At 43.0% G+C, this 22,582-nt stretch overlaps 2 protein-coding genes and 1 pseudogene across 2 annotated transcripts; 1 reads left to right on the top strand and 2 right to left on the bottom strand.

Moving 5' to 3' along the window:
- Positions 1-873: 873 nt before the first annotated feature.
- On the bottom strand, positions 874-1,830 carry LOC113170415 (olfactory receptor 490-like). Its single transcript, XM_026372506.1, has one exon. It carries the CDS (start codon positions 1,828-1,830, stop codon positions 874-876), a length of 957 nt encoding a protein of 318 aa, XP_026228291.1.
- A 1,735-nt stretch (positions 1,831-3,565) lies between these two features.
- LOC113170454 lies at positions 3,566-15,187 on the bottom strand (annotated as a pseudogene).
- Positions 15,188-21,097: 5,910 nt separating this feature from the next.
- LOC113170466 (putative gustatory receptor clone PTE03) lies at positions 21,098-22,042 on the top strand. Its single transcript, XM_026372575.1, has one exon. The coding sequence runs from the start codon at positions 21,104-21,106 to the stop codon at positions 22,040-22,042; it is 939 nt and encodes a 312-aa protein (XP_026228360.1). The 5' UTR covers positions 21,098-21,103.
- The last annotated feature ends 540 nt before the right edge of the window (positions 22,043-22,582 follow it).

Consider the following 22,582-nt stretch of genomic DNA (forward strand, 5'->3'; position numbering starts at 1 on the left):
ACGCTTAGTAATTATGGGACTTTAAAAGCAGGGTTTGCCACTTTTGAACTGATAGGAAAAATATGAATTAAGCCAAAGTTTCAACCCTTTAAACTTCACATCTAGTGGCTGCAACAAACTGACACTACAGTATTTCAGTTAAATAGGAAATCACACAAAATCTCACCACTTCCTCCAATTTAATCAGCAGTACAATGAGCAGCTGCGTCAAAAAATGAAAAGTATTTTCATAAGAGATTCTTCAGCAGAACCTTCTGAGTGGAGCTGAGAGCCACATATATGAGACAGCCAGAAAATATTGAGATAGACTAGCATGTTGCTTCAGGAGTGAACATGAGGTTTGAGACAAAAAAACTCAGAATTATAGTAAAAAGAATGAACCTTGTATACCACGTTAATCTCAGTTACATATAGTTGAGCATAACATCCTTTCTCTGCAGGTTAATTTTATGAACAAGAAGCAAAGATCACGCGTCTCTACATTTTCATACCATCAGACATCAGCACTGTCCACACCGCTCTCATTTAATTCAATTCAATTCAATTCAATTTTATTTGTAGAGCGCTTTTTACAATTGACATTGTCACAAAGCAGCTTTACACAACCAAAGAACAGTACATTAACAGTGTATGTGTATGAGTCATAATAATGTGATTGTCCCTGATGAGCAAGCCGAGGGCGACAGTGGCAAGAAAAACTCCCTGAGAAGGCAACAGGAAGAAACCTTGAGAGGAACCAGACTCAACAGGGAACCCATCCTCATATGGGTGATTACATGCTGTGTAGGCAGCAGGCAGTCCAGTATAACAGTTAAAGTCTTTTAAGTTAATAATATGTATATGTATATAATATTTAATGACCTTTTCTGGTCCTCAGCCTGGTCTCTGGCATGATCTATGTTTTACAGCAGAACGAAAGAACAGACTTTTACATATGATTCTGATTTTGGACACTTTCAGTCCGTACAGTAGCGGGTTAAACAGTGGCTGACATGTCAGCCAGTACACTGATAATAAAATTCGCAACATGTTGGGTAAACTGTTCATATTAAATCTGCTCTGAACTATTTCAAAGAAACAACCAAATGTAAAGTTGAGCAGAGAAGCAAGGTGAGGTGTGCAGGTACTGACCGCTTTCTGTCTGGTCTGTTTAGAACCAGAAAAACACACTTTAAGAATCCTCATGTAGGTGTAAAGAATCAGTAGAACAGGACCGAAGACTGTGAGAAATGTTGCAGTGAGTCCATAAATGTTAATTACTCTGATGTCAGAACACGCCAGCTTCACGATGGAGTAGTTGTCGCAGTACACTTTGTTTATGATGTTTTCACAAAGCTGTAAAGAGAAACTCAGAGACATCATGAAAACAACCCCAACAAAAGAGAACAACCATGTGAGAGCAATGAGACCAGCAACCCTGGTAGATGTCATCTGTGTGTTATACTGTAGAGGGTAACAGATAGCAAGATATCTGTCATAAGACATGATGGTTAAATTTAAGAACTGGATATTTCCATAAGTGTGCAAACAGAAAACCTGCAGAAAGCAGAAGTAAGTAGAAACAGTGTGGATGTCAGAGAGGATTTGAACCAGGAGAGATGGAAACAGCCCTGTACTACCAAACAGTTCATTAACAAACAGGCTGCACAGAAACATGTACATAGGTTCATGTAAACTTCTGTTTGTACAGATAATCACGATGAGAGAAAGATTGGCACAAATGATTGAAGCATATAAAAACATCATAATCATGTAGTAAAAATATTTCAAAAGCCCAGTGTCAAAGTAGGCAGAAAGTGTGAAATAGGAAACGTGTGTAGAATTCATCATCTACTATCATGTGACGTCAACTGATCGTGATAAATAAACGAATAGAAATAGTCACACAATAATCTGATGTAGCTGTTTCCTACAGGTTCAACTACTGAGCACAAAGCTCTGTGCCTCCCCCCCGAACGGAGCTGAAACTCTGCTTCTGCTGCTTTTATCCTTCACCTCCCAGCTGCCCCCCGCCCCCCCCACCAGCAGGCCGGCCCACCTGACAACTGTTCACTCTTCTTTCTAAGGTGGGTCTCTTTACACCAGTGTGTTCTGTTCTGATCTTAAAGCTCCATTTGAATGTGTTGGTACTTTCCACACACAAATCATCTTTTTCAATTTTCTCTGAAATAACTTGAATCCAACAATGGTGGTAAAATAAAAAAAATGTTAAGTAATACAGGTAACAAAGATCTGGTCTGGTTTGTGTTTAAGCACAGTTCGTGGAGCAGAGACTAGTGTGCTTCCTATAAAACCTTTTACAACCCGCTGTATAAAACCAGACTCATGTATTCTGCCATCTAGTGGATTATCATTCATGGCCATTTGGACAGGAAGACCTTTATAATTAATCAATAATTTTTAAGAAGTTACAGTAAGAATAACCTTCATATTGTTACTCAATTTTTAAAATAAATACTTTCTGTATTGAAACAATGCATGATTACTTAATAATTCATTCTTTATATTAAAGGTAAATAGTGTTAAAAATGTGTGTATCAAATTTGATCCTGTGGGTATAGGAGGTGCTTTATCCCTGAATGGTATTGTCAGACTTTTGTATTGTAATCTACATCATGTCTGACACAATACAAACACACACTATTTTGATGCTTTAACATCCCATCTCAAAATAACTATAACATGTCCTCTGTAATCGTATCTATGCTGTATTGATCAATGCATTAGAGAAAGAAAAGAGACAAAGAAAGTACACTGAAAAGATCATTAACATGATAGTGGATGGCAGCAGTTAGGGGAAGATGATGAGGAGGGTGATGATGAGTGGATTCCTCGGGCCATGCGTGACACCAGAAGTTCAGATAGCAGTGATGAGGAAGACTATCGAGAAGCTGATGTCCCAACAACAACACAGGACACATTCAGAAAGGACTTATTGAAGGGCAATGAAAAGAACACAGCTGGAGAGAAATACAACATCAGGTCCCAGCTGTTAACATCTCTGCATGTGCTGAGGAAGGCACAGACGACAGGTGTGACTGGACACCATACATGTATTTCAAACAGTTTGTCACTGATGGAATGCTACAGGAAACTGCAGAACACACAAACAGGGCAGGTTCTAGGCATGTGCTTCACATATATTTGGGGTTAGTGCAGATGTCCTGTGTGAGAACCTGAGAGATGGAGATAAAGCTCCCTGCAGTTTGTTTCAGGACAACCTCAGTGTGTCTAATGACGCAAAGAAAGATAAACTGTGGAGGCTCAGGCAATTCCGCACACCGTCTCAAGAACAGCATGATCAACAGATGTAATAGAAAACAAAGGGAAAGTCTGCTGTCTGATACAAAAACAAATCATAGGCAAGCAATCATGTTCTGTGAACACATCTGCAAATATCAATGAGACGTTTGGGGTCCAAGGGACATGAGGATGGTGTAAATGGGAGGCAAAGAAAAACAAGCTGAAGTCCAGGATCAGGGTACATCAGTGCCTGATCACACCATCAGGACTCCAAGGAGTTAATCCAAAAAACACAGAGAGGAGCTGAAATAGAAAATGATCCTTACGAGTGCCTCTGGGAGAATGTCCTGAACAGATGAGACATTACTGACGAATCATCAGCTCCATGTTGACAGATGAACAAATGAAGCTCGGAACCTGCTGTGGAACGTGGAGGATGCTCTGGCATGTTGGGGTTTACACTAACACAACAGGAAAAAGTCCCCGTCAATCCTGAGACCTGGAGCGGTTTACATAAGAATCCAAACCACCTGCTGACAGGTGCACAATTCTCACTGTGCTACAGAAATCTGCTGTGTGCACTGGTCGACTCTAAAGTTTAGATTGACCAGTAAGTCGAGAGTAACCCTAACCCTCTTCACCACGACAGACCCGTACATCGACCACATTACTGCTGCCCATGCACTGATCCGTCTGTGAATCTCTCGCTCCATCCTTCCCTCACTTGTGAACAAGAACCCAAGATACTTAAACTCCTCCACTTGAGACAGGATCTTTCCTCCAACCTGGAGGCCACCCTTTTCCGATTGAGAACAATGGCCTCAGACTTGGAGGTGCTGATTCCCATCACGGCCTCTTCACACTCAGCTGCAAACCGCCCCAGTACACACTGAAGATCCTGCTCTGATGAAGACAACAGGACAACATCATCCGCAAAATTCAACTTTTTCAGTGTTTAAGGTTTAAGACCTCACAAATATAACTGTATACAGAAGGATATAGAAAGCCACTGAGCAGCACCAGGAGACAGTGGAGAGGAAAAACTCCCTTTAGAGGAAGAAACCTCCAACAGAACCAGGCTCAGGCTTAGCACTCTGGCAAAGACTTTCCAGGGAAGCTTAGGAGTATGAGCCCCCTATAGTTGGAACACACCCTCCGGCGCCTCTTCTTGAAAAAAAGTCCCTGACCAACATTTAACATTGCAAAGGCGTGTCTTTCCACCAAGGAGCTTACCAACTACTTCAGTGAGTTCAGCCCAGGTGATGGAACAACCCAACCCACTGCCTGTGCTTCCTCTACAGAAGACACATCGGCGGGGTTGAGGAGATCCTCGAAATATTCCTTCCACCGTCAAGGTCAGCATCTCCCCACCTCCACTGTAAAAAGTGTTGGCAGAGCACTGCTTCCCTCTCCTTAGCCGTAGAATGGATCGCTAGAGTCTTTTCAAGGCTGACCGATAGTCCTCCTCCATGGCCTCTCCAAACTCCTTCAAGGTCAGAGATTTTGCGTCTGCACATGCCCGGGCTGCGGCACACCTGGCCTGCCAATAGCCAACCAGGCTTCCTCAGCTTGACCACATCCCTTACTTCCGATGTTCACGATCGGGTTTGTAGATTGTTGCCACGACAGGCACCAGAGACCTCTGTTCATCCGAGTGTCCAAGACATACGGTACCTAGGGTGTCCTTGTGCCACTTGCACTGATGGACACGTGTTTGTTATGGACAAACTGTGACTAGCACAGAAGTCCAATAACAAAACCCCAATCTGACTCAGCGAGGTCACGTTCCACGTCCCAATAGCCAGGTTCCTTGTCCAGGGATTGGGTCGTTGAGGCACCCTCCCATGACCGCCACCCAATCCACAATGCACCAGCTCCCTTCTGCGGATGGTGGGCCTACAGAAAGGCAGGCCCAAGTTGCTCCTTCAGGCTGGGCCGAGCCGGGTCTTGTGGCTAAGAGCCAGGCTACGAGGTATAGCTCTAATTCTAATTCTTAGTAGATTGTACACAACTTCAGCTCATTCATCTGTTTCTACCAAGAAGTGTTAATGTTCTGAGAAACTGAAAATAACTGAATGAAACAAGCTTGTGATTATCAGGAAACAGTTCTACTGATCAGGAACAATCAGCACACGAGTACATGAAGATACTGAGTATTTCATGTCCATTTGTCTCCCACAGTGATGTTTTCTTCACGCAGACAGAAACATGATTGGTTCTGATACTAACCACAGTCTACATGTCCCAGCAGTAGAAAAACATCACTACACTACAGAACAAACTGAGAGACAAGCCTCTGAACACCTCTGAACACCTGTGACATGATGAGGCTGAGTAGTAAGTTCTCTAACTAACCAGAGTAAAAGCTTTGTTTTATTAACGAGCACTAAATAAAGTGTTAATCAGAGACAGGACACAGCAGCTACATCTCATGTATTTAGGTCCTTTGGGAAACTGCAGAACACACAAACAGGGCAGGTTCTAGGCATGTGCTTCACATATATTTGGGGTTAGTGCAGATGTCCTGTGTGAGAACCTGAGAGATGGAGATAAAGCTCCCTGCAGTTTGTTTCAGGACAACCTCAGTGTGTCTAATGACGCAAAGAAAGATAAACTGTGGAGGCTCAGGCAATTCCGCACACCATCTCAAGAACAGCATGATCAACAGATGTAATAGAAAACAAAGGGAAAGTCTGCTGTCTGATACAAAAACAAATCATAGGCAAGCAATCATGTTCTGTGAACACATCTGCAAATATCAATGAGACGTTTGGGGTCCAAGGGACATGAGGATGGTGTAAATGGGAGGCAAAGAAAAACAAGCTGAAGTCCAGGATCAGGGTACATCAGTGCCTGATCACACCATCAGGACTCCAAGGAGTTAATCCAAAAAACACAGAGAGGAGCTGAAATAGAAAGTTCTACTGATCAGGAACAATCAGCACACGAGTACATGAAGATACTGAGTATTTCATGTCCATTTGTCTCCCACAGTGATGTTTTCTTCACGCAGACAGAAACATGATTGGTTCTGATACTAACCACAGTCTACATGTCCCAGCAGTAGAAAAACATCACTACACTACAGAACAAACTGAGAGACAAGCCTCTGAACACCTCTGAACACCTGTGACATGATGAGGCTGAGTAGTAAGTTCTCTAACTAACCAGAGTAAAAGCTTTGTTTTATTAACGAGCACTAAATAAAGTGTTAATCAGAGACAGGACACAGCAGCTACATCTCATGTATTTAGGTCCTTTGGGTTCATTCTGAATAAAACATGGAAATTCACTTTGTAATCAATTAATAAATTAATCAGTAAAATATAAAACATGATGTTGAACTCTAAGGGACTGTGAACAATAAATGAGTGACCCATAACCGGCTGTGACATTTTATTTAGTCCATTTGCTTTGTTTCTGTCCCACATTGTTTTCCTTTCAGTAGAAATGGGTCTGGGTTCTTATGGGTTAATAGAAACTTGAATCAGTCAACACCACGTGGTGAAGGGCGGGGAAACACAGAGGTGTTCTGACACCTGCTTTTCTTCTTTCCAATGCTGACCTCTGACCTCTACACTGAAACAAGCAGCTGTCGTAGAGTCCTGACTTTTCTGTGTATCTACACCTTCAGGAACTAAAGAGCTCTAAAGAATCAGCCTCTGGTTTTAAATATTGTGTTTATAGTTCAGGATACTTTGATGAACAACAGTGCAGACTTCATACAGACTATTTATTTATTTTAGATTTCAGTGACATCATCACTATTGAAGTCAGAATCATGCATTTATTGACCTTTTCTTTTCATCAACCCGATCAGATCTCTTGTAAGATCTACAGTTCACAACACAAAGTAACAACAGACTTTTACATAGGATTCTGATTTTGGACATTTTCGTCCGTACATTACAGGGTTAAGCAGCGGCTGACACGTCAGATAGTTCAACGACAAAACTATTTGCAACATACTGTGCACACCTTTCATTTTCAGTCTACTCTGTAAAATCTCAAAGCAAACCCCAAAGGAGAAGTTGAGCAAAGAAGCAAGGTGAGGTGTGCAGGTACTGACCGCTTTCTGTCTGGTCTGTTTAAGAATCCTCATGTAGGTGTAAATAATTAAAATTAAAGGAACAAACACTGTGACAAAAGTAACAATCAGCCCATAAACATTATTTACTTTAGTTTCGGAGCATGCCAGTTTGACAATGGAGTAATTAAAGCAGTAAACTTTGTTAATAATGTTCCCACACAGTTGTAAAGGAGCAATTAATAAAATCAAGGTAGCAATGGCAAAAACAGAGTAGGACCATGCTAGAGCAATAAGCATGGCACCATTTCTATATGTCATCCGTGTGTTATATGGTAGCGGAGAACAGATTGCAAGATATCTGTCATAAGACATGACGGCTAAATTAGTAAATTCTACACACGCATACGAAAATATACAGAAGATCTGTAGGAAGCAAAATGAAACAGAAATAGTGTGAATGTCAGAGAGGATCTGAACCAGGAGAGATGGAAACAGCCCTGTATGTTACGATTCCTCCCTCTGCCCCTGTCTGTTATGTTTGGTTCTGTGTCTCACCCTCCTGCCACACCCACATATGGACTTCCTCTACTCTCCACTCTCACTCACCGGACTAATTGACTCATTCAGTTCACCTGTGCATCCCTCCACTTTATAAGCTCCCGTCCGTCCTCTGCTCATTGCTGGTTTGTCGCTCATTCATTGACGCTCATTCACACATTGACTTCACTTCCACTCGCTCATTCATGACACATCTTTCACGTTCGTTCATGCTACTCCCTGTTCAAGGAATCCACGCCACTGGTTCGTTAGTTTGTTGGTTTGTCAGTTAGTCATTCAGTCATTTTGGATAACCCTGGACTCTGTTTGTTTCAACCTGGATTGCACTTCGTTCGTTTGACCCTGGTTTCTTTTGTGAGTTTGTTTGAGTTTCCTGCCTGTTTGCAGTGTGTGTTTTGTTGTTACTTTGTTCTGTTAGCTTTGTTTGTTTGTTCCCGTCTGGCCTGCCTTCTGCAGTGAATTTAGTTTGTTACTTTGTTCATCTATTTTTGTCAGTTTTGTCCATGTTAATGCATAGGTTTTAAGTTGTTACTTTGTATGTCAGGTTGTGGTTTTGTTTGTGTTTACTCACCGTGTTTTCGGGTCTCTTTCATTTGATACTAGAAACGCCTTACCTGGCGCCGCCTCAGGTGGCTGCCTGTTGCAGTAGCTCCCGTTAGATTGTAGTTTTGTAGTTATTTTGGGCGTTTTTTTTTCTTTCCTTACTTTTCTCTTTTAACTCTCCTTCGAACAACTTAATCCACGTTGGAATATGGCGTTGCTGATGATATTTTCCCCATTTTTCGTGACTTTTCCAACACTTTATGTATTGATGGGGATTAACAATGGACGCGACCAGGAGCGGGCGTATTGTTTACACCAGGGATCAGCTGATTGCGCTCTCCCAACACTCACCAGGAGAAAGGCCTCTGATCCCCGTGGAGCTAAGGAGAAGGCGCCGGGGATGCAGAGCTGGACTAAAAAAGAAAGAGGGGAAGAGAAGGTTTAAACCTTCTCTACCTTCTGTGGTCACGGGAAATGTGAGGTCCCTGGTGAATAAGATGGACGAGCTCGGTGCGCTGACTTCAAGCCAGCGGGAATATCGTGAGTGCAGCATCATGTGTTTTACTGAGACCTGGTTCAGGAACATATCCCGGACTCCAACTGCACCATCAGCGGCTTCAGGACTGTGGGGGCGGACAGAGACTGTAGGAGTAGCGGTAAGAGGAGAGGAGGGGGGATTGCAGTGCTTGTGAGTAACAGGTGGTGTAACCCCGGACATGTTACTGTAAAGAAACGTCTCTGTAGCCCGGACATTGAACTGTTAGCTGTAAGTTTGCGTCCTTATTATCTACCGAGGGAGTTTAGCTGTGTTATTGTGATTACGACTTACATTCCCCCGTCAGCCGCTCCTGACGTAGCGTGTGACGTCATCAACTCAGTCACCGCTAACCTACAGAACCAGCATCCAAATTCCTTCATAATAATAACAGGAGACTTCAACCACACGTCTCTGGACACAACTCTTCCCACTTTTTCCCAGTTTGTCAACTGCTCCACCAGAGACAATAAGACTTTAGATTTACTGTATGCAAACATTAAGGATGCATACACCTCCACTGCTCTCCCTCCCTTAGGCAGATCTGACCACAACCTGGTGCTCCTCACCCCCGTCTACACTCCTATTGTTTAGATGCAGACAGTGACCATGAGAACTGTAAGGAAGTGGTCTCAGGAAGCTATTGAGACTCTGCAGGGGTGCTTTGAAGCCACAGACTGGAATGTTTTCTGTGACCTACATGGAGACGACATCAATTCCATGACAGACAGCGTCAGAGAGTACATTAACTTCTGTGTGGACAACATCATCCCAACCAGGACAGTGAGGTGCCTCTCGAACAACAAGCCCTGGATCACCAGCAACTTAAAGGAGCTGCTGAACAGGAAGAAGAAGGCCTTTCTGGAGGGAGACAAGGACCAGGTGAAGTCTGTGCAGAGAGAGCTGAGGGTGAGTCTGAGGCAGAGTAAGGACGCGTACAGAAGGAAGCTGGAGAACCAACTCCAGCAGAACAACATGAAGCATGTGTGGTCTGGAATGAAGAAGATCACTGGCTTCAAGGAGAAGGGGAACCAGGTAGAAGGGAACCTGGACAAGGCCAACGAGCTGAACCATTTTTTCAACAGGTTTACAGCACTACCACCCTCCCTCTCCCCCTCCTACACCTCCAGACACTCTGCTGCACCCTCCACCCCCTCCTCTGCCAGACTCACAGACAGAACAGCGTCTCCGCTGCTGCCCCCCCACACCCATCCTACAAGGAACATCAGTGACGGTCATAAAACCACACCCGTCACTGGAACTCTTGCAGAAGAAATGATCCCACCGTCATCCCCCTCTCCTTCCTCTACCATACCCACCTCCCCTACCCATCTGTCAGTGACCAGCAGCCAGGTGAAGAGGCAGCTGGACCTGATGGTGTCAGCCCCAGAGTCCTGAAGGCCTGTTCTGAGCAGCTCTCTGGGATTCTACAGCACCTCTTCAACCTGAGCCTGAGAATGGAGCAGGTGCCAAAGGTTTGGAAGACATCATGTCTGACACCAGTTCCAAAAACCTCATCTCCTTCTGCTCTAAATGATTACAGACCAGTCGCCCTCACCTCACATATCATGAAGGTCCTGGAGAGACTGGTTCTGACTCATTTGAGACCTCAGGTTGAGACATCACTTGACCCACTGCAGTTAGCCTATCGTCCCTGGGTTGGAGTAGATGATGCTATTGTCTACCTGCTTCAGCGAGCTCTCTCACACCTGGACAAGGCAAACAGCACTGTGAGGATCACATTCTTTGATTTCTCCAGTGCCTTTAACACCATCCAGCCTGTCCTGCTGAGAGAGAAGCTCCTGAAGATGCAGGTAGACTCCTCCACAACCTCCTGGATCACTGACTACCTGACAGACAGACCACAGTTTGTACGACTGCAGGGACGTGAGTCTGAGCGGGTGGTCAGTAGCACAGGAGCACCTCAGGGGACTGTCCTCTCACCTTTCCTCTTCACCCTGTACACCTCAGACTTTCAGTACAACACTGAGTCCTGCCATCTGCAGAAGTTCTCAGATGACTCTGCAGTGGTTGGGTGTATCAGCGGTGGGGAGGAGACCGAGTACAGAGGTCTGGTGGACAGCTTTGTGAAGTGGTGTGGAAACAACCATCTCACCCTGAATGTAAGCAAGACCAAGGAGATGGTTGTGGACTTCAGGAGGAAGATAACTGGCTTTGACACTGTGTCCATTCTGGGTGAGACGGTGGAGGTGGTGGAGAGGTACAGATACCTGGGAGTTCACCTGGACAACAGACTGGACTGGAAGTTCAACACAGAGGCTGTATACAGGAAGGGACAGAGTAGACTCTACTTCCTGAGGAAGCTCAGGTCCTTTAATGTGTGCAACAAGATGCTGCAGATCTTCTACCAGTCTGTTGTAGCCAGTGCAATATTCTTTGCTGTCGTCTGCTGGGGCAGCAGCATCAGAGCCAGCGACACTGAGAAACTGAATAAGCTGATCAGGAAAGCTGGCTCTGTGCTGGGGGCTCCTCTGGAACCTTTAGAGCAGGTGGTGGAGAGGAGGATGCTGCACAAACTGCTGAGCATCATGGAGAACAGCTCACATCCTCTCCACAGCCTGCTTATCAAACAGCGGAGCAGTTTTAGCCAGAGACTTCTCCAGCTCCGCTGTGACAAGGAAAGGTTCAGGAAGTCATTTGTGCCAACAGCCATCAGCCTGTACAATGACTCCCTGACAGAGAGTCAGTGTCCACGCTGATGGTTTAACAATGTGTAACTAAGTCACTTTACATTCAAGTCCTACTGTGTGTTTAGTTGGTATTACTGTCTATTCTGTGTGTTATTCTTGTACTGTGTCTCGTGTATTGTTGTGTAGATTATGTTACTCAATGTTCAATGTTTTTGTGGGCAATGGCTGCTGCAACACCAAAATTTCCCCTTGGGGATCAATAAAGTATCTATCTATCTATCTATCTATCTATCTATCTACTTTGTCTGTTAGTTTGTGTTAGTTCCCTGTGTCCCCTGCCTTTTGTTAAATAAACCTTATTTTGGTTCCTACCTGTTTGTTCGTCGCCGTCCGTCAGTCCAGATCGTAACACTGTACTACCAAACAGTTCATTAACAAACAGGCTGCACAGAAACATGTACATAGGTTCATGTAAACTTCTGTTTGTACAGATAATCACGATGAGAGAAAGATTGACAATTCAATTCAATTCAATTCAATTCACAAACTGTTAAAATATAAAAACACAGAATAATGAGAAAATATAAGTATTTTAAATCTCCAGTATCAAAGTAGGCAGAAAGTACAAAATATGAAACATGTGTAGAGTTGATCATGATCCTCATCTTGGCTTGTAAACCAATCATAGTCCTGTTCAGTGAAATAAAACTATTCTGTTTTATTCTGACACTGTGATTCTCCCCTGATCTGAACTGAATGAAACTCTGCTTCTATGAACGTTTTACAGGACCTCTTCATTATCATAGGATCCACCAAAGACCACCTCATCGCCTCAGGACATTTATGTTGTTTTGGTAAATGTTAGTTTCCCTCATACAAAACTAAATATTAGACTTTGCTCAAAGTGAAAAGAAAGTGCCACAAGGGAAAAAGTTATAGTTGAACCAGTTAGGGAAGACAAGAGTTTTTGTATCAGAAGAGTTCTGTCTGCAGACCGTACAGGCTGAGAGGGAGCTGAGGTGACCACTCTGCAGCTGAGAGTCAGAGCTTTGAAGCTGATGCAGAAGCTACAAGAAGAAAGTGCTGATCTGAAGAGCGACATGCTCAGTCTCAGAATGCTGAATCCTGCAAATTCAAAACTTATAGAACATTGGTAGTATTGTATCTGAAGAGTGCTCATTTTACTCTTTGCATAAAACAGGATTGTCATGTTTGTATCTCTAATATATACTGTACTGTTCTCATGCAACTTTGCAGTGATCCGCTCCACAGCCATGGTTTCCTGTTTGGCCTGTTACTCTGGATTACCATTTAATTTAACATTTAGTTTGAGGAGTGGAGATTTGTGCATTTCTGATTGTGATGTAGACTCTGCTAATCCTGTCAGTACACACACAGACCCAGTGCATCAAAATCCCATCTCCATGTTAAATCCACAAACATCTGAAGATGACTATGGCTGAAATCGAAGGGTGAGTCCAGAGGAGTTGTTTTGTTGTAGGTGTGAAAAACTGGACTTTGGAGGAGTTCTTGTAGGCCTCTGAGAGACTTATGGTTTACCTCACCGACATTCTTTTGAAACTTGAAGTGACTCAGGAGGAAAGTGGCCTCCTCCATAATGTTCCAGAGGCCCTTTGTATACGAAGATACAAAAGACAAAGAAATTAAATTCTCTGGAACTGAGCTCATGTATGTCATGAAAAAGGTTTGCAGCATCAAGGCTATGGGCGTGGATGAGCTTGGCCATGACCAGGGTTGAGGACAGTGTAGTAGTTCAATAAAGTAGATCAGCTAACATCCTGCCAGAGTTCTGGCTGAAACAAAGTGGATTTTGGTCATGGAACCGTGCACCATCTTGTTATTTTTGTAATGATGACAACTGTGCCTGTTAGTACACATCAAAACGTTGAAACAAATGTCGGTGAAGATTCTCAGTCGTCCAGGTGAAGTTATCTGGAAGTTGAGTCATGGCAACTGGACTTCCTTTAGTTAGTTGAAACGTTTCACTACTCATCCAAGTAGCTTCTTCAGTCTGAAGATAGTTGGTTAGAGGCCGCAAATTTATGCTCCAAGGCTGGTTTACCGGCATCCACGACCAAACCCCTCCAGATGATCCAAAATGCGGCAGCACGCCTCATTTTCAATCAACCTAGAAGGTCTCATGTCACACCGCTCTTCAGATCTTTGCACTGGCTTCCTGTGGCTTCAAGGATCAGGTTCAAAGCTCTGTCTCTTGCCTACAGAGTGGTGAACTCCACAGCTCCATCTTATCTCAATTCAATCGTTCAGGTCTACATCCCCTCCCGTCCACTGCGCTCAACCAGGGAACGTCGTCTGGTGGTACCAGCACCACACAGTCGACACCAAGGAAAACTGTTCAGCTCAGTGATCCCAAGATGGTGGAATGAGCTGCAGAACTCTGCACGCTCAGCCACCTCACTTGCAATCTTTAAAAAACTGCTGAAAACAGAACTCTTCCGCATCTTCCTTTGCATGACTAAATGTAAATGTAAAATGTAAAATGTTTCACTCCACCCCTTGCCCTAAATAGGCTCGTTAGGTGAAACAAAGGAAAGGGGGGGATGTGAAGGATGTAACGATCACACCTCTGCCCACCCCCTCGTAACACCTAAATGGGTCGTTAAGTGTGTCCAACCTGGTGCAGGTGTGAACTGGTTCTGGCCTTTTTTGGGGATAGATGAAAGGGCAGCATGATAAATAGAAGACAGGTTGTGTCTAAGTCCTCCACCTCTGTTGAGAGAGGGAGTGTTGATTTGCACATGCAAGGCTTCCCTCACCCCTCTCTCAAACCACTTATATTTTAACGTCACAGTCCTTAAATGAGTGTCCTTTATCCTTAAGATGAAGGTACACAGCTGTGTTACTCCTCCTGTTCTGTGCCATCCTCCTGTGTAGCGGCTGTTTGGTTTCTCCAATGTACAGTTCAGGGCATTCCTCACTGCATTGGACCGCATACACTATATTGCTCATCTTGTGTTTTGGAGTCCGATCTTTGGGATGTACAAGTTTCTGTCTAAGTGTGTTAGTGGGTTTGAAATAGACAGGGATGTTATGTTTTCTGAAAATCCTCTTCAGCTTATCTGAAACCCCAGCCATGTAAGGTATGACCAGGTTTTTGCGTAGGACCTGGGACTCCGACTGTTCCTTTGTTCTTTTCTTGGTACAGGTTGCTGCTTTGTTAAAGGCCCACTTGGGATATCCACAAGTCCTGAGCGCTGTCTTCAGATGCCTGTCTTCTTTCTTTTGGGCTTCTATGGAGGTGGGGATGTTTTGAGCTCTGTGGTTCAAAGTCCTGATGACTCCTATTTTGTGTTGTAATGGATGATGTGAGTTGAACAACAGGTACTGGTCCGTGTGGGTGGGTTTTCTGTAAACCTCTATTTCCAGTCTTCTGCCTGCCCCAATGATGTCCAGGAAGGCCAAACGGTTATCTTTGGTGTCCTCTCTAGTGAAACTGATGTTGGTGTCCACTGAGTTTATGTGGTCTGTGAAAGACTGTACCTCCTGGGTCTTGATCTTCACCCAGGTGTCATCCACATATCTGAACCAGTGGGTCGGTGTCGTCCCTGGGAAGGAGTTGAGAGCTTTCTTCTCCACCTCTTCCATGTTGAAACAAATCTTTAACCCCAACTCTACAGTGTTCAGTAGCTCAGGCTCTTTCCATCAAACATTATCCTGTAGCAGACCTGGAGAAATGTGGGAATTTATTTTCCCCTTCATGATGTCATGCGGTCCAGGTCCTGAGACAACAAAGCCCCAAATCATGATGCTGCCTCCACTGACCTTCACTGATGATGTTTTATGATGGTATGTGGTTCTGTTTTTACACCAAGACTAGTTCTGCTTGTCCTGTACCAGAAAAACATTGCAGCACACCTGAAGTTTCCCGAAGACCACCGTGTCTCCACAGGGCTGCTAAACTGATGAAACTAAGGCTGAACTATTGGCAGCATTTCAGCTTTTCAAATTGCTCATTTTAGGTCATTTATTTTTTCATTGGGCTTATTTATTGTTGTTTTTGTACCTAAAACAGTTCAGTATGAGATATACAGAAAACATCAGGAGGACGTCCAACGCCTGTTTCAAATCAAGCCAAGTCAGACATTTGGAAAAATAAAAACATTTAGTTTGAAATGGTTTCTGTTAATTACATCACTCATTCAACAGAAAAAAAGTTGGAACAACTGTTAAAAACCTTCAGGGTCTGACCATCCTGCTGTGTGCTGTCACAGAGCAGTCTGAGGGGAGGTCATTATCATCCTATATCCAGGTTTCTGTGGACCAGAGAAACCACTAAGGACTCCAACAGGCTGCGTGGTCTCACTGGTTACCAGCTCTGACTGTAATTTGCTTCAGAGGGAATAAGTGGAAACTGTGGCCAATGTGATGACACCTCAGGGACTAAAGTGTTGACGTGCTGAAACATCATTCGACCCGAGAGACTTGATTTGCCAACACCAGCAGCCTCTGTGGGTTTATGCTTTCTTCAGCTGAGAGGAAAGTTAGATGGAGTTCCCTCAAGTTTCCCTTCATGATTGTAACTTCAGACGTTCTGTTCAAGGCTTTAGGAAGTTGCCTGGTAGTAACGTATCTTTAGGAATTAGTTTTATTGCCTAAAGATTCCTAAAAGCAGGAAAGCAGCAAACAAAGTTCACTGTTCACCATGGGATGAAACTTTCACTGTGCAACAGTGTCATATATAATAACAGGACTGAATGGCACAGCTGTCAATCAAACTGACACTACTTCCTTGACTTTGTTAATTATTCTTATCACAAAGCATCTATCTTTTTTCAGGTGGTGAAAATGTTTCTGTGTTGTCATACGTCGATATTGTGACTTCGGAAAGCTGCTAATTTCTGGATGATGTCCAGATGACCTTCTCTCATCTTTAACAACCACTGAAAATGTATTGTGCACTCAGTATCCCCTCTGTAAAAGAAGACCCAGAACCCATTCCATCCATTCCCTGATGCTTATCCATTGTCGGCCAGGCCAAATTAGATCTCTCAGTATATTCTGGGTCTAACCTAGTGACGCCTTTGTGCTGGCTGAACCCAGAAAACCTCTAAAGGGAGGTATCCTGATCAGATACCCAGGCTACTTCAACTGGCCCCTTTCAACACAAACAGCAGCAACCTTAAAATAAGCTCCCTTTGTATTGCAGGACTTTAAGTACTCGGGTCAGAGGTTCAGAGCAACGGAGAGTGTGGAAAAGAGCTAAAGAGGTGTGTGCAAGCAGGATGGAACAGGTGGAGAAAAGTGCCAGAAGTGTGGTGAAAACAGAGGATCAGAGAGAATGAAAGGAAAAGAGACACTGTACGAATCAGAGACAGTGAAGAAAAGACAGGAGGCAGAGCTGAAGATGTTGAGGATGGAGAGGATCGGGAATGAGTCCATCAGAGGGACAGACCATGTCACATGTTAGAGATAAAGTCAGAGGGCAGACTGAGGTGGTTTGGACAGAGATTGGGAACATATCAGTAAACAGCTGCTGAGGTTGGAGCTGCCAGGCAGGAGGTGTAGAGGAAGAACGAAGAGGAGGTTTATGGATGTCGAGACATGAAGTTAGTTGGTTTGAGAGAAGAGGATTGCGGTTAAACAGCTGCCAGACAGTACATATCGGTGCCTTGTCCAAGGACGCCTTGACAAGTAGCTAGGAGGAACTGGGAATCAACCACCTGAGCTAGTGCCCAGAACATGGAGATGCCAGCTTTTGACCCATTTACATGATCAAACTTTCATCAAACTGCTCTTCCAGGTTTCCACAGCAGCCTCTTTCAGTTGTTTGTTTTGGGGGGTTACTCCCTTCAGTGCTTCTTTAGCAGGTAAAATGCTCTAAATGGTTTAAGTCTGGAGAAGGACTTGGCCAGTCTAAAACCTTCCGCTGATTAACTCATTTGTGTTGTGGGTCATTATCCTGCTGCATGATGAAGCATCTCCCAATCAGTTTGCCAATTTAAAGAAAGATGCAACCAAACAAAATGTTTCCATAGAATTTTGCTGCTGTCGTCATGTGTTATATCATCAGTGAAGATTAATGAGCCTGTCTGAGCAGAAGGCATGACACGACCTCCACTGTGTTTCACAGATGAGCTTGTATGTTTGGGGTCATGAGCTGATCCTGTCTTTACCAAACCTGAAGTCTTTCCATCACTTTGCTGAAGGTTCATCTTTGTCTCATCAGTCGAAAAAACTTTGTCCCAGATTTCTTGAAGCTCATTTCTGCACTTTCTGTCAAATTATTAGTTAAAGACATTCTTTATTGATTCCCTTGGGGAAATTGTGTTTGGACAGCTACATATCAGCGCTACTAAAGGGTTTTGGCGTCTTGTCAAAGGACACCTCGACAAGTAGCCAGGAGTCGAAGCACTTGTAGTAGATGGAAATTATAGAGTAACAGATGATGAAGTTTAGGACAGTATTGTTAAAGTTTGGAATTGAGAGAATAGAGTACAGGATGCAGATTTTATTTGTGGAGTTTGTCTTCTTTTAAAATAGTTGAAATATGTTAAATATGTATTATAAACAGTGTTAATGTTCCAGACAGAAATGCAATTCCTTATATAGAAAATAGCAGTGTAGCCTGTGATAAAGCAGGGAATTTGCTGAACCTGCTGGGTGAGTTCACATTGTAATTAATTAGTTATACCTGAGTATCCAGTAGAGGGAGTAGCGCCGCGGCAGCTTCATTCTGGATAAAGACGCCATAGAGTGAAGTCCGTGTGCGTCATCTTTCCTGATTTTCTCCCTTTTCAGGTATTTGAAACCTTTCTAAGTTTTGTATAAATATCCAGTAAGTAAGTAAATGTTGATTTAAGTTTGTTTGATAACGTTAATAACTGTTTGAATAACTGTGTGCATGACATAGTTTGTTTATGTAACGATGGAAGTAGCTAGTAAGCTAGCAAGTGTGGCACAATGTACGTTCGGTAATAACGAGTGAAAATGCGCTGTGTTGTGTGTGTAATGTGTAATAAATATAGGTGTAAAACGTTATGGATAGGCCATAAAGAATGTATACATGTATAGTAAAGTAGAAGAAATTGAGTTTATTGCATATTCGGGTTAATGGAACTTATTACAAACGTAATGGAGGTATTAGCACCCAGGTGGTAGACGGTGTCAACGTGCATGGTTAGCTCAATGTGCGCCGTTAGCTCTACACGTGGTGGAATGTTGAAATGTAAATGTTGTATGTGTGTATTAAAACATATTTATGTTACGGTTACTATATGTACACTTACAGGGGTCAAGTAAAATGTTGTTTAAAAGTAATTTAGCAGCTAAATCTGACAGGATAAAGGGAAATTTAACAAGATGATGTAAATGTGAATTCACATAATATTCTGTGTATTTCTTTTTTGGTTGCTACTGTACAAAAGACATAATGAGATTTAGTGGACTGATTATATGTACATTTTCTGTATAAGGGACAGAATTTGAGCAACTGAAACAGATGTATTCTGACGTATAATGTAATGTCAATAGACATATTGTGTAAAATGCTTGCTTCCATGTTTGTTATGTTTTGTAAAATGATTCTGGATAAAGACGCCATAGAGTGAAGTCCGTGTGCGTCATCTTTCCTGATTTTCTCCCTTTTCAGGGTGTAACACACTCACCCTGGGGTAGACGACTACTCTACCTGGAGAAACTCCAGCCCGGCCTTCCTGTTGTTCTTTCTAATGAGCGGTTTGTATCTTCTGGTGTCGTCTGTACCTTTGTTCATGAAGTCTTCTGTAAGTCGTAGATTTCTTCACTTTTGACCTCTGGAGGTTGTTGCTAATGTCACTAAGTAGTTTTAGATTCGTTCTTTACAGCGCTCACCATGTTTCTGTCGTCAGCTGCTGTTGTCTTTCTTATTCTATTCTATTAGTTCACCAGTGGTTTCTTTCTTCTTCAGGACTTTCCAAATGGTTGTACTGGCTACGGCCAATGTTTGTGTAATGTGCAATCTCTGGTTTTCATGTTGGTTACACCTCTTAACTATAAATGCAGTCTGAACAGGCAAATCTGAAACTGAGCGTGGACATTTAGTGTATCAAAACTCACCTGTCAGTCACATGTTCCAATACTTGAAAAATGGGTGGGTTCCAACTTAAGGTGCAGTCTTCTAAGTTGTGAATCAGATCCAGACGTAAACATCTGTAAATAAAAGCTGAAATCTCATATTCATCTTTTGATGTCAAACCCAAAGGATTTCAATCTACAGCACAAATAAATAATACTGACCTCACTTTTCCAGAACTTTTGAAGGGGAGAGTATGTCTGGTTGGTACTGCTCCAACCAATCACCAGCTCCTACTCCTTTCTACACAGGTGATGTTCCACACCCCTGGAAACTAATCGACTTCCAAGATCAGAAATAACGTTCAAATAATAAAAGTCCTCTGGGAAACTTCTGTGTTTCTGTTTACACCGTTTAAGGAAGGAATTGGACAGAACCAGCACCTCCACCCACTGCTGCTCTGTTGATTTCGGGAGCTCAGCCTCCCCTTAGTGTCATCAGACGTCACTTTGTAAACACGTGAGCTGCAGCTCAGCTGTACAAGAGCTGCTGCCTGCTGGGTGTTTTTCAGTAGCTGTCATAAAACCTGAATCAGACACAGTCTCTCTGATCCAGCGCTACTCGTGATGTGTTTTTGTTTTTCTCTTACAGGACGAACAGCAGAATTTTAATTTATCACCGCTGATGTTGTTACATTTACATTTTATTGTGCCTCAACATGTAGATTTGACAGGTCTAATTCTAAGATTTTAAGATTTATGCGCCTTTATTTTTAGTTACACAAGAAATGAAATAACATTTTTTTATGATTTATTGGAGTGAAGGCACCACTTGACCTCCTCTCAGTGTTCAGTCAGCAGTGATGGTGAATCTGTTTCTGCTGTTTGATGTGGTGAGAACAGACTGGATCAGAAGATTCAATCTTGGTCCAGATGAGTGTAAATACATTTTATCTGTATGTGCGAAACATTTGTGTCACTGACGTCGACTTGATGGACTTAATTCAGATTTACTATAAAATCTTCTACAACTAAACTGTTTATTTTCTTCTTAAGCCTCGTGTTTCCAGATGAGTAGAGTTACAGAGTTACAGAAACACGTCTAGAACATTTACGTTTGCTGTCTTTAAAAGCTGTCACTCACTTCTGCACCTGTATCGGACTCTGTAAGGTTTCCAGTGTGTAAAGTTCACTTTAGTGAAAGGTTTGAGGTTTCCTGTGATCCTCTGATTTGTATTTGTGACTGCGGAGATACCTGATTCTGATCTCATTAGGATCTGAACGAGATTTGGTGCCAGATTGAACTTGACTCTCTGGACATAGAAATGTTCATTCTAACATCTCTTGAAACAGAAACACTTTTTTGATAGCACTTTGCTTTGATGTTGTTCCTTCTTGACTTAGATTTTGTTTGCTTGCCTTGTTCCTCACTTGTAAGTCGCTTTGGATAAAAGCGTCTGCTAAATGACTAAATGTAAATGTAAATGACGTCAGTTTTCCGTGGCTGATCTCATGGAGAATAAGTCTGAGATTGTCCTTGTGCTTCAGGGTCTGAATGACTCTCTGACAAACCGGCACATCTACTTCACCTTGGCTCTGATGTCGTACTTCATCACCATCTTTACCAACCTGTTGCTGATCGTCACTATCTGTACTGAGACAACGCTCCATGAGCCGATCTACATCTTTGTTTGCAACCTGTGTTTTAATGGAATCTGTGGAGCCTCGAGTTTCTACCCGAAGCTGCTTCACGACCTTCTCGTTGACTCTTACGTCATCACATACTCTGGCTGTTTTACTCAGATTTTTGTGGTTTACTCTTATGTTTTCTGTGACTTCACCACTCTCACTATCATGGCATACGACCGATATCTGGCCATCTGTAAGCCTCTGCAGTACCGGACACTAATGACAGTGCAGAAGGTGGTGCAGCTGCTGCTGCTCACCTGGTGTTTTTCACTCTTGGAAACCTCCATTGGGGTCATCCTCACCACCCGGCTTACAATCTGCAGTCGCCATGTTCGTAAGATCTTCTGCACCAACTGGGAGGTGGTGAAGTTATCGTGCTCCGACACAGCCAGCATCAACATTTACGGCTTCGTGCTCACATTTTTGCACTTATCACAGACCGGACTCATCCTGGTGTCCTACACCCACCTGGTCCGATCGTCGCTACAGTCGTGCTCCTGCCGCAGGAAGTTTGGTCAGACGTGTCTGCCGCACCTCGTCACGCTACTTGTCTTCACCAGCTCGCTGCTGTTCGACGCCATGTACGCTCGTTACGGCAGCAGCTCGCTGCAGACGCTGCAGAACGTGCTGGCTGCAGAGTTCCTGGTGGTGCCCCCTGTCATCAATCCCATCATCTACGGAATCAACCTACGGCACATCAGGAGCAGGATTGTCCATCACTTCACCCACAAACCAGCGATCCTCAAACCATTCTGGTTTTAAGATTCTTCCTTTAGGTACTCCTTCAACTTTCTGCAGTAAGACAGAAAATCCAACTGTTTCTAAAAAGCCACTTTTGCTCCTCAGGTTTTTATGTTCAAGCTGAACCAGAGTATCTGAAAGCTCCAAGTTGCTTTTAGTTCATCAGAGTCCAAAGATGTGGGCTCAGAGGTCTCACTCAGTTTAAAGATAAAGCTTTCAAACTAAAAACATTATTCTGTGTACAACTTTAATATTTATATGAAGCCTTGTAGAAAAATGTATTTATTTAGATTTGACAGAACTAGGATCTTATTACCATCTTTTCATTTGTTTAGACATATGTACTGTAAAATGTATTTTAGTTTTAGTTTTAAATTAAAAACTCTGCTTTTAAGACATATGAAATGTCATATTAATAATGAAAGTATTCACTGTGGGAAACTCAAATTTTCATATTTAACTTTTATGTTTTGTGAAATGAAATAACTCAATAATTAATAAATGACACAGGTGAATTAAAGTTGAATGTCTTTCATTCGGTGGGTGTTGAACACAGGACTA

This window comes from Anabas testudineus, chromosome 13 (genome assembly GCF_900324465.2).
Source record: "Anabas testudineus chromosome 13, fAnaTes1.2, whole genome shotgun sequence".
Classification (NCBI taxonomy): Eukaryota; Metazoa; Chordata; class Actinopteri; order Anabantiformes; family Anabantidae; genus Anabas; species Anabas testudineus.